The 12,486-nt window shown below is 38.0% G+C and overlaps 1 protein-coding gene across 1 annotated transcript in view; it reads right to left on the bottom strand.

Annotated features, from left to right (window-relative positions):
• The window catches only part of GYPC (glycophorin C (Gerbich blood group)), a 33,845-nt gene that overhangs the window by 7,404 nt on the left and 13,955 nt on the right, over window positions 1-12,486 (bottom strand). Inside the window, exon 2 of the mRNA XM_065840747.2 lies at window positions 699-749. Within this exon, the coding sequence (XP_065696819.1) occupies window positions 699-749 (51 nt within the window). The remainder of the gene's footprint in view (window positions 1-698; window positions 750-12,486) is intronic.

Below are 12,486 nucleotides of genomic sequence, written 5' to 3'. Positions count from 1 at the left end.
AAGCCTAAGGGACTAAATGCAAATCAATTTACCCACTACTTGTTCACAGAAAGCTGAAATTAAAGTTATGGGATATGGGACCTGAGGGAAATATAGCAGAACCTCACCAATTTGCACTAATGATTGGTATATCCCCTAGTGAATGACTGAAATTAGTGTGTTAGTATGGAAATGAACAAACACAACAAAAATAAAAATAAAAAGACAGGTTCTCTCCATGAACATAGCTTTGATTATTTACTCTGACAACTGTGTTTAGTTTAAATGCATGAGAGAGCTTTAATGGAACACAAGGAAATGCACTGTGGCATATTCTGTAAAAATAAAGGGTCAGCTGGTATGAACCAGCATGGCTCAAATCAAAGGTGCTGTACCAGTTTTGTATCAACTGACAATCTTGGCCCAGTGAATAATGAAGAATATCAGAGGCTGACCTCACTGCTGGACTCTTAAGTATTTTATCCTAAAATGAGGACTGGATGGGGGTGGTACTGCTCACTACATGGTTTATGCTCATCATCTCATCTCATTATCTTGCCAATAGCCCCTCTGGGAGCAGATTTCCCACTGGCCTAATTAACTCTAATTGTGCCACTCTTGTTGTCTTGTCAGCGAAGTAGGGGTTTTGCAAAATGCAGAAATGAACCAACCTGCTGTTTTAATTCTAATGATGCTGCTTAGTACAGTCTGCTACTTACCTCCAATAACAGCCACATCTGCTTCAGCTGTGGGGCTCTCAATTTCTCCATCTATAAATAGATTAGAACATACAAAAAGTAATTAAGGAAAAAGGATTTGGATCATACGTAACAGCAGTGACTGTACTGGTAGTGCTGTATTTTTGAACCTCTGAAACTCAGAACTTAAAAGAGACCTCATTAATAAAAGACATTTATGAAATTTGAATTAGCTGTACTGTTACAGTTTTCTGTCACCATAACACTAGAAAATAAATAGCTAGCACATTATGCAAACTATCATGGCCCTCAGGGAAACACCTACTGTTTATTATGAGCACATACCTGTTACATCCTCCAGTGAATGACTAAATTAAAAGCATTCAAATACTGTGATTACTCTCAGAAAGGTAGTTTTGGGGAAAAAATGTTGGTGCCTATTTATTTTCCCATTTATGGCCCTTCAGAGGATGGTCTGGATCTAGATTTGATGCGAATTAATCTGGCTGTATTGATTTCAATTAGTATTTGTTTTTATGCAATATCCTGGTTTTGATGTTAGCATTTATCTTCTTTTAAACCTAGGTTTGGAATCAAGGCAAGCCTGTTAAGTGTGTGGTATAAAACACAGTACCCATTTAGAGCAAGTCTGAATTCAGTGCTGATAAATCAAATTACGTTCTTTACTGGATTATAATTTATAAAAAAGGTAACTTTGCAATTTACATCCAAAAAAAGAAGTACCTGACCATGTCCTTTTAAGAAGAAATTATTCTGAAAAGTTGTAAGCTGCTGAAAGAGCAGTTAGAACTTGAATTACATTTTGATCTTAATTATAGCACTTACTAAAAGTATCCAAAACAACTAATGAATAGCCAAAATATTTAAAGGCGGGAGGAAAACAAAAGTCCTGAAAAACAGTGAGAATTTTTCTCTTTTTTATGTTACATAGACCTTCAGTGAAAGTAAATTCGTATAGACAAGTATTTCTTCACTAGCTTCTCTGTAGTTCATCATGATACAATTCTGATCTTGTTTTCTGCTCCTTATTTCATGCCATTAGTATCAGCCCACTTAGTCCTGAATTATGTGAATGTCTGAGAAGGTGATGAACTCCTGGAGTTTCTCCATGCTAGGTTTATGACAGGATGATACTCCTTTCTTTGTTTATTATTGTACTATTTAAACAATTCTAAACAACTTTGGTTTCTGACAAGGCAAATAGTTTTATGTGAGGTCTTTTTAAATTTCCGTTTGGTAAATACAGTGGACAGAATAGTTCTCTGGAAAAGGTAAAAATGCTAATTTCAAATCCTATATAGTCAACGGTGGCACTAGGGGTGATATCTGGCTCTTCTTTTGCTAGACCTGTGGCAGATGATGCAAGGATAAGACACTATCAGCAGTTTTCGCCCTACTTATGTCCAGTCTCTTATATCAAATTGCAACAAACTGAAGAGAGCTGAGATTCAAAGGATCCTTCTCTTTCCAAACTTTCTGGAAAGTAGGAGTCCTTTCCTCTCCCCCAGAGATCCTTCCCACATTTTCTTCCACGTATACACTGCTGGAAAGTTTGAGCTCACCTTGTGTAATTTAAAAACTCTAATTACGTCTACGTCCATTCAAGACCTGTGTGCCTCAGAAGAGATTAATTGTTTCAAGGTCAAACTGTTCTGTATTTCTTTATACACCAAATATATGCTGTATGCCAATAAAGCAGGCTCCTCTATAGCAATCAAATACTTGAAGGTGTGAATTCTAAAGTGCTTCCCTAGCCACACAGCTTGCTTCCAAACATTAATTTCAGATCAAATCATTATTCCTTCAATTATAAAAAGGTATGTGAGTAACTCTCTGCTCTTTCCTGTCATTCCCAGGTGCCTCTCAGATTCAGATAACAAACAGGTACTTTATCTCTAGTACTTGCCACCAAAGTGCTTTTTGATAATGGATTACAGTATCATCGGTTTGCAGAAGTTTTCATTTCCATACTGTACTGTCCAAGTTTTCAGAACAATGTTGGACTCATCTTGAGCTATCTTGTAGTTGGCATGGATCTGTTAAGCTAAGGATGCTGTACCATTCAGCAACCAGCTAACACCATGATGTGGCTTCACTCAGTTCCCCATTGTACTGCAACCACAAGTTTGACTTCTTCATGTATTGACTTTTGATCAGGGGAAGTGCTTGCTGTCCTCCTAGATGGCACTAGTTGTCTTTTGCAGCATCATCCGAAGTGTCAGGGCATTGCAGCTACTACCAAAGGCCAGACGTTTCCAGGGTCAGCTCCTCTGATCAGTTTAGGAGCAGGGATGATGGAGGGCAGAGGGGGACCCTCAATGCCTCTCTCATAGTCCTTGAAATTTCATTTTGTCCAAAAATAGGTTTGTGATTCATGGCAATATCACAATATTGCTAGGCAGTGGGGGGAAGGTATCAATGTCATTCAAGTTTTTAACTGAATCACCCTTCATGAAACACGACTGAGGAAAATGCAAGGCACATGCTTATGAAATGATGTCATCTTCCCATAGAGGGGCAAGACAACAGCCACTGTCCAGATGCAAACCCATGCTTGGCCAGGAATCTCAGGATGTTGTCTTTAACTTCAGGTTACTCTACTCACTCTCTGTTAGAAATACATTACTGTAAGACTGAATCTTCACTTTCTGAGGCAGAAAATACATCCAGCATACTGGAGGAATTTTTACCTGAGCCATGGCTGAAGGCTTTGGCCTTCTTGCACTTTCTTTATTCTGCTCTTCATGTGCAGAGCACTCAGAAGTCTGTGTTTCAGTAACTGCCTTTGCACCTGTTTTGGTTATTTTCCTTTGTTTCAAGGACATCTTTTGTGTTATCTGCTGCTAAGTTGTCCTTGCAAAACTTCCTTTCACTGTTATACTGGCTCTCGTCCTAGTCCTGAAAGTGTTTAGACAGTGTTGTTACTTATTGCCATTGGTTACCATGACACACAGAAATCAAAAGATTGTGGGAAAACTTGTTTTTCACAAAATCTCTGGCCATCAGAATGAGTTGGCTAAATCAAGAATAGAACATACAAATCAAATTACCTGATTTTGGAAAGCGTGTTTCTAAAAGCTAGAATGAAGGTAAAGAAATGCCTTTGTGCCATGACCTGAAATTCATCAAATTCAAGTTCTGCCCATAAACTCACAGATAAGGAATTTTGCAATAGAATGACAATTGCTACCTGTCTCATTCTCATCAATCAAAGCATGCTGAGAAGGCAGCAGCCTCTGAAAGCCCCAGTAATATTGCTGACTTAACTACTGCAAGCAGATCTCTGGCTTTGCACTTCAAAGGTGAAAAGCCAGTACTAGCTTTTATGTTAACGTAGCCAATGGTGAGTATTTCCTGCTAAATGTGTCAGTAAATTTTTAAACCACCTCCTTCCTCCACATGTGATTTTCCAATAAATCTCGACTTTTTGCTTGTTTGTTTGGTTTGTGTGTGTGTGTTTGTTTGTTTTGGTTTTTCTGTTTGTTTGGTTTTTTGATTGTTTTTTGTTCTAATTTAAACTGATCCCATTCTGTTTTGGTTGAGGCTTATTTGTTTGAAGGAGGCAGATGCAGCAGTGAAAATGTATGTCCGAGATTCAGCACTCTCCTTGTTTTGCTATGCACTTCTCCTGGTAGTTGTAATAGCTTCTTTTGTTCTTTAAATTACAAATCTGAACCACTAAAAGCCACAAGCCACTTACTACGCAAAAAGTATGACACTGGCTTTAAAATAATTTAAAACTTTTCTATTTGCCCTTTTATCACGCATCAGATTTATTCAAGTCTTACTTTCTAGCCCTTCTCTACAATACTAAAGAGAAAATGCACACTGTAGATGAAAACTGAGGTTTTGGCATGATTTTGTGACACCAGGAAGCAGGTCTTTAAGGAAAAATCAAAGTATTCTGAGAATCCTGATAAAGACGCAAGACTTATCAGTGAGCTACTTTAAAAGTGTCATCATGTTAAGACAGCCAAACTGACAATCCATTCGACTTACATGATGGGAAGGGGCATATTCTTTCCCAAAATACTTCCTCCCATCTCGCACCGAAATAACAGATTTTAGATCCTGCTACTTGCAGAAAACAGCACCTTAAGGTGCTCCTCTGGCTACTGTCAGTGATGCATGGGATAAACTTGCATAGAGATTCAAGCTTTCTAATTTTTCAGGCTTTTTTTTTTTTTTTCCTGCTAAAGAAGCTGCCAGAAAAATATCCAGTACTTGCACCCTTACCGGCTTTGCAGTTTGCTTGTGACATGTTTGCTTGTTATGGATTTACACACGGAAAAGGCATGAAAGGAAAACTGTACCTGCAGAGGGATCCCCAGTTGGCACATTGATATGAATGCATGGGAATCATCATTTAGGATAGATCTAAATTACTGGTGCAAACTACCAAGTCTCTGCTGCCCACAAGGGGCATAGACTGATAGACTTTAGCCTGAACTTCTTAGTGTCTCTCTCATTTACCAAGATAAAGCTCCAACTAAAGCTGGACATGTGCTTACTGCTAAGCAGTGTCGAATATAGAAAGCAAAGCCTGAGATTACAGCTCATGTTGTCTCGATTTCCTTGCAGCTGTGGGTGATACTGCTCTTCTGGAGTGCTTGAGTCAAGCTGAGTAAGTAAATAGATATCTGTGTATGATAAGCAGCTTTTGCAACACAATTTTCAAAGCCACTCAACACCAGTCAGGCAGAACTGCTCATGCCTTTCAGGATTTACCTACCCACAAGCTTGTGCTTTTGATTCTCAAGCAACCTAAGCCATTCCTTATCATGATGTTCCACTGCTGCCTGCTTGTGGTACAATCTCAGACGAAGCTTTGTCTGCTAAATTACACTCAAGTAGGTCTCTAAGTACTTTCTTGGGCAACCCATTTTCTCTTTTGATGCGCCTGTTCATTGCATAAGAAGTGCTTGAAATTCATTCAGTCCCTGTGAATGATGAGCTGAGCTCCTTAGGGCAGTTGTTTTCTTCTTAGGGCTTTCTAGGCATGCAGACTAGGAAACACACTGTAAGATTTCATCTTTAATCAGCTTATGAAAAACACTACTGCTAGTGGGACTTTGTGGAACAACCCAGCCTTACCTCTGTATATTCATGGACGTGCTTTGCAGAACCACCCCAAATATTAACTGTGCTGTTGCAGCAAGCAGTCTGTAGGCTGAAATGTGTCTTTAGAATTCAACCATTAAATGTTTAATGATTTTGTCTTAAATATTAGTACTGTCTATCTGTGGATTTTCAGTAAACAAGGAAGATGATAAAAATGAATAACATCCAGTTCATGATTCAGGTGAGATATGAATGTATTTCAGAGAAGGATATTGCCTCTTTATTGATTGTTCTTTCATACAGTCATACATTTGAAAGAGATTTTTAAGTATAACTGGAGACTAATGAAATGTAGTTTACTCAGTTCAATAAATTATTGTCTATTTTTTTGTGTTGTATCAATTGACCTAACACAACATATCATACATATTTTGCCCTATTTTTAAAAAGGCGTAATTTTAAAGGAAGGCTGCCCTTTTATGTAAAGAATTCAGGTGGAGTTTCAGAAACACTCATCACTGATTTAATTGCTTGCACTGAAGATGATAGTAAGGTATTTAATTTGGTTCAGTAAAACATTATAAACTTTTGAAAGTATTGAGGAACACAGAGTCCACCAGGAAGCTTTTGTAATTGTTACAAACCTTTATTATAATTTTTGCAATTTTTAATTTTTTAATATTAGGCATATTAAAATGTATTTATTATAACTGCTCTTTCCCAGGGGTTCTTTTTGTTCTTTGTATGCACTTCTGCAGTCATCATTCCTCTCAACTGTAATAGCCAGTCTTTGTGGGTCCCTGTTGTCCATCACTGATGCAAGACTTTTCTTACCACACATTTACTGTGGAAGAACCAATGAAGTCTTAACATCTCCATTGTTTATGCAACTGTGGTATGTCCTCCTTGCCCTTTGGTTTAATGTTTGTGGCTTGCCAACACATTGCATTCATGAGAAAATCATTAATCTATTAACCTTAGCATACTGATTTAATTTACAGGCTATAGTTAGAACTGGTTCAGTGCAGCTGTATGTGTACAAATGAGCTGAACCAACTTCTGAAAACTTCATGTTAAAAATACGTAAATTGCTAAAGCTGCTCTCTGGTCTGTGTTATGATATCAGATGCATCACACTGAGGCCTTTCTGGATTAAAAAAACCCCATGTCATTACCTATTTTAATATTTGCCAGTAAGTGTGCAGTGCCCTGCCAGAGCTGGCATCTCTTATCCCAAGGGATCATCAGCTTGAACCCATCAATTTGACACATTCTGCTGAAAAAGTCATCACCAGCTCCCATTGGATAATGAAACACATCAAGGCTGTTCTTTCAAAATTAAGGAACAGTTTCTCATCTGTCAATCTGGACAAGAGACAGAATAATTTGGCTTCCATTTATATACTAAATTGTTATAAGGATAATAATGGTGACATACAACAACAACCACATGATCTTTTGGGTAAGTAAATGGACTGTGCTCCAAATGTAAGGTAAATCATGCAGATTGAAAACATGTACAAAATGTAAATGCACTGGGCCCAGTCCTCTTGCTATCGTAGCTAGCAATTAATATGTCATTTATTCTGAGAAGACAAAATCCAGTCTTGTTCAATTAAAATAAAGGTTTCTTCAAGACTTTTCACACTTTGTAATACAGTGAGGATAAAATGACATTATCAAATTAATTTAATTAGATTAGGTTTGCCACATTATTTCAGCAATTTCCATTTGATTCTGGTATGCAGTGTCAGCAAAATATTTTTTACCATTATATGTTATAAAGTAAATAAGAGAAAACATGTCTTCCAATGTTTGAGGAAGTAATGGCTTCCCTCAAACAGTCCCTTTTTCTCTTTTGAAGCTGAATTGCACTTGAGTCTTGCACTTCCCATCTGAGATGGAAAGATACACTGTCACTTTGCCAAAAAGTAATCCTTTGATATCCCTGAATGATAAGATGGAGCTCCTTGCCAAGTGGGCAATGAAGCTCACAGAAGAATGCTGTCAAAGTCTTGTCTTTAGAGATGGGATGTGGGAAGACACCAACATCCACCCAGTGGTGGTCTTGCTGCTCATGTATGTGGCCAGTTTTTGCTGTGCTCCTGAGGAAAAGCTGCTTGTTATCTGAAGAGAAAAAGCTGCTTTCTTATCACACAAAGGGTGCATGAGGTATGTGGACCTGGAAGAAGGTCTAATCTCTTTCGAAAAATACTGCATGTGGCAAGTTACAAGTTGTGCCCTGTTTTGTCTGCCTTATGTTTATATCTTTGCAAAAAGTTCCTCACTTTTCCATGGAAATACATTAATGTAACCAGGCCACCATCTACATTTTTCCTCCACAATCATCAGACTCGGCTCACTCTCCAAATGTACAGCATGTTGCTGGGGAAGATAAATCAAAGTGGTATTGCTTCATTAAAGGAGTGATAATTGGGGTATGAGTCAATCCACAAGGTACAGTCCACGATCAGGACATTTTCCTCCACGTGTCCCTCCTCCTCTCACCTCCTCCCTCTTCAACAGAATAGAATTCTGTTTTCAAGGACTTTTTGTTCAGGAAGGTTTTGAAAGAAACACTAAATATCCAGTGAATCTTCCAAATAATTTCTGCCTGACTTTCCTCCAAAGTCAACAATTTCAAACTCTAGTCATTTTTATTGAATCAAAATGGGAACAAAACAGCCATTTGCTCATTCAGTGAGATCAAAGCTGAATGGAAAGGAGTGACTGGCTTGCTTAATTGATTAAGCATTGCAAATGTTGCAAATGACCATAGGTAATCAAAGGAGTTGGTTATGGATATAGTGAAAGCCCCTATGTCAGCTTGTAACAGACACTTGTAATTCTTGAGAAAGTGTGTGAAAGAAGCACAACTCGTTGACCTGAACCTTGTATGTTAGAAACACAAGCATAAAAGTTTGAGCCAGAGCCTTTGAGTGTAAAGTCAGAGGCCAAGAGGTCTTGGAGGGCATGATAATTGCATAAATGTTTATATGATGCAGTAAGACAATTTAACTGCTAAACTGCTTGTAATTATTTACCAAGACGTGCTTTTAATTTGTACCTAACAGGTCTACCAGTCTCAGTCCTGATTTTCAGGCTTTTTGACTGTGTAATCAGAAGATAAGTTGATCTCTGTGTTCCTTAATGTTGTTATGCTTGATGTTATGACCTTAATAACTTCTTAAGATTAGGTTTTAGTTTTCATTTAAAACATACCCTTTTTATGGATGTGGCAGTATTCAAGACAAACACTAGTTAAAATTAGTCCCCTCAACTAAGACAGATGGAACTATTTGTTAGTATTTGAAATATTTCCATCAAATAGATTTGGCAGAATTTTTGCACTGATTCTCTCTGTTCCTGCTGTGTGCCTGACTGTCCTTGTAACCTTTAGAAGTTTTGACTCCATTATTCAACTCCAGCTGTTTTTAAAGGAAGAGGGGACAAAGATAAGCACTTTGGCTCAATTTTCAGGAAAACTATAGGCTGGAGAGAAAAGCTGGACTAGAGCAGTCCAGCAGTGAGGGAAGGGCAGTGAGGACTCTGTTTTTTTAAGCTCTGCTCAGCAGCAGCCAGTTCTCTGGTCACCATGTGCTTTCCATTCATCATGCAGCAGATCCAGAGGAGCTGCAGCAAGGTGCTTCCCTGTCCCATGGGGAGCTGCGGGGGGAGGGAGCCAGTGTGTGCTGAGGTGGGATTTAGGGGTCAGAGACAAAAATCCAAAAGCCAGAGTATTTCACTGGTTCTGTTGCTGGCAGAAAACTTCTTTTAATGAACACTGACATGCAAGGGGAGAAACATGGCCTTTATTCTATTAAGGTTGATAAACGTCTATTTCTTGGTTTGAGATTAAAAAGCTTGACCTTGTACCTAAATCACAGTTGATATGATCAAATTAGAGGTGATATCATCTAGAAATCACCTGCAACTTGTCAAAAGCCTGCAGTTATGCACAAAGATGTTATCCCGACAATTCAAAGAATGTAGTGCCAGGCTACTATCCTTAGAAAAGCATAATCATTTTCCCAACATGGGCAGGTTTCTTCCTTTCTGTCTCACTCCCATCACCAACATTTTGTAGCAAAGCAGTATGACAGGTGACAATTCTTGGGAACATGAGCTCTCTGTTCTTCATCCCTTAGCTTATTTGATATGAATTGTATTCAGCAACATCCAGCTCATACACCAGTGCTTGCCTAAGGCACTGTCTACTAAGCATTGCAAGTGGAAATGTCAGGATGTTTAGCATATGCTCTTTAGAGATACAGAGATCTTTCCTGGAGCACTGATGAGGTTAATATTATTAATGGAGATATCTGTAGTGGAAACAATGTTCCAACTGCTTTAAATATTGAGCATATTAAAAAAAAGATAATATAACATACCGAAACACCTTGGAAACTAGCAAGGCAAATAGTAGCTCAGAGCAATAATAATTCTCATTTTCCAAGGATTCTGCAACGAATATGCAGATTTCTTTTGCATATCTGCTTCATTTAAAAAGACAAAGCTCATTTCATTATCTGAAAAAGGTGTATGTATAAGTCCAAGCTGTCTGAATTGTGTGAACAATTCTAGCAAAACTTCTTTAACATCTACCATTCATTTGCAAAATTTTAGACAGATTGTGCAATAATTGTTTAAAAGAGGAAAAAAAACGAAAACGAAAGAAGTCTTGCTTGTCTATTTTTTCTGGACAGATGTCTGGCATTATTTGACAAATAGCATATTGAATACATTAACAGAGCTGAGCATGAAAAAAATCTTAATTGAAGTCATATACAGAATGTTTTTCAGTGTGGGACTTATATTGTTGTGAGATTCATTAGCAACTCATTATAAGTGTTCCTCTCTCCTAATGAAACCTGAAGGGTAAGTATCAAGTAAATGGAGAGCTAATAATCAGTCTGGTGAGATGTTTGACTATTGGAAAGGAGTCTGTGTGATCGAAACTGTCTCCACAGGTGCTGCAGAGAGGACACAGGCTGGCAGTTGGACTAGTTGAACATTGTAGGTCCCTTCCAACTGGAACTATTCCTATTCTTTCTATTCTATTCTATTCTATTCTATTCTATTCTATTCTATTCTATTCTATTCTATTCTATTCTATTCTATTCTATTCTATTCTATTCTATTCTATTCTATTCTATTCTATTCTATTCTATTCTATTCCTGACATGCCTTCTTGCAAGGAGATCCACTCAGCTCCAATGGAGGTGTGATGAATACCGGGGGATGGAGTGGGAATTTTTCTTCCCATCAACGAAGCAGCAAACTTAGAAGATAAGTTCAGATTAGAAGCCTAGCTTTCTGTAATCTATAATAAGGGAAAATAAATCTTAGCCATTACCGTTAGCATTACTCAACCAGCCCTTTCCAAAGACTGTGCTGAGGGTTTAGCATTTCTATGGGGTACTAAGAGCCCTTTTTGCAGAGCTTTCAACATGCATTGATCAGAAGGGCTAGATCCCTTCCACAGGTGCTTAAATAGTGTCTTAAACTCTGCTTTTGCCTGTTAAATTGCAGTTCTGTTTATGCAAGCAATTGTATCACACCAAAATTCGATACTATTGCATTCCTGACTAGAAAATAAATCCATTTAGTTCAGTCTTCTAATAAGGAGTCCTTTTTGTGTTACTGCTCACTTGAATGGCTCTCTGTAAACAAATGTTGACTTTCATATAACTCAGAGAATGATAATCATTTCTGAGGCTTCTGCTTCTCTTTCGAATCTGTTTGAAAGTGGTCAGTGAATGCAAAAGTTCTTGATGGGAAGTGACGGATGGATGAACAGATGATTAAGGAGACAGATATACAGCAGGAACACATAAGACTCATTTCAATAAGCAACTGGACTGAAACCAGAAATACCAGTGGGTACTTGAATGATATAAATATTTTGGTAACGAATTTTAAAAATGCAATTTTTTGCAACCATTTCAAAGCTTGTAGACCGTATCCTTAGTGGTTGTAAAAGAAAAGAAAAAAACAAAGAGACATTGCTGAGATTTTTTTTTCGGTTCCTTTTTGGTCAGAATTCTACATTTTTATAGTTTGGACTATATTTTAAACCTTTAAAGCCAGATTCAGCATGGACAGCCTTGCAATTTCAGTGGAGGATTAATGTGTGCTATTAAGCTAAGAAACATGGTCTAGTACTTTTCAATAGCAACAAATGCTTGCTATGGTGCTTCTCTGATAAACATATTTTTGACTTACTGTGAAACCTTTGGGCTATTCCTTTCCTAAATGTATTAAATATAAATGCAGGAAAGCTGAGAGTGAATTGTGATTTGAACTGGCTGCTACATTCCAGCAGAAAAGGGTATTCTTGTTCCTAACCCTTTTCCTTTCAAGCTGATCCAGCAGAACACCAGCCCACCAAAAGGAATGAGGTGGGAGCTACTTACTTATTGGCAGATTGATCTAAGTCACCATGTGGTCTGACTGTCAGTCGATCTGTTAACAGGAAGGGGTTTGCTAGGTGCAGACAGAGAGGGCAAAAAGCAGGAACGCATTTTTTGAGTGAGTGAAGTACATTATAAATCTGCACTCAGAATAAGCAGGTGCCCCAAAAGAGAAGTATAAGGAGAAAAGCAGCTGGATAAAGCTGGAGATTTCCTTGCTAGATTGGTCTGAACAGAGCAGAAAACTTCAGATTTTCACAGCCAAATGACTCCTTTGAAATACAACAGCTCTAGAAGGCCATGGAAGAAGTTTG

Source organism: Patagioenas fasciata, chromosome 7, assembly GCF_037038585.1.
Source record: "Patagioenas fasciata isolate bPatFas1 chromosome 7, bPatFas1.hap1, whole genome shotgun sequence".
Taxonomy (NCBI): domain Eukaryota; kingdom Metazoa; phylum Chordata; class Aves; order Columbiformes; family Columbidae; genus Patagioenas; species Patagioenas fasciata.
Note: the sequence above shows the minus strand (reverse complement) of the source record. Positions and strands in the feature narration are given on the sequence as shown.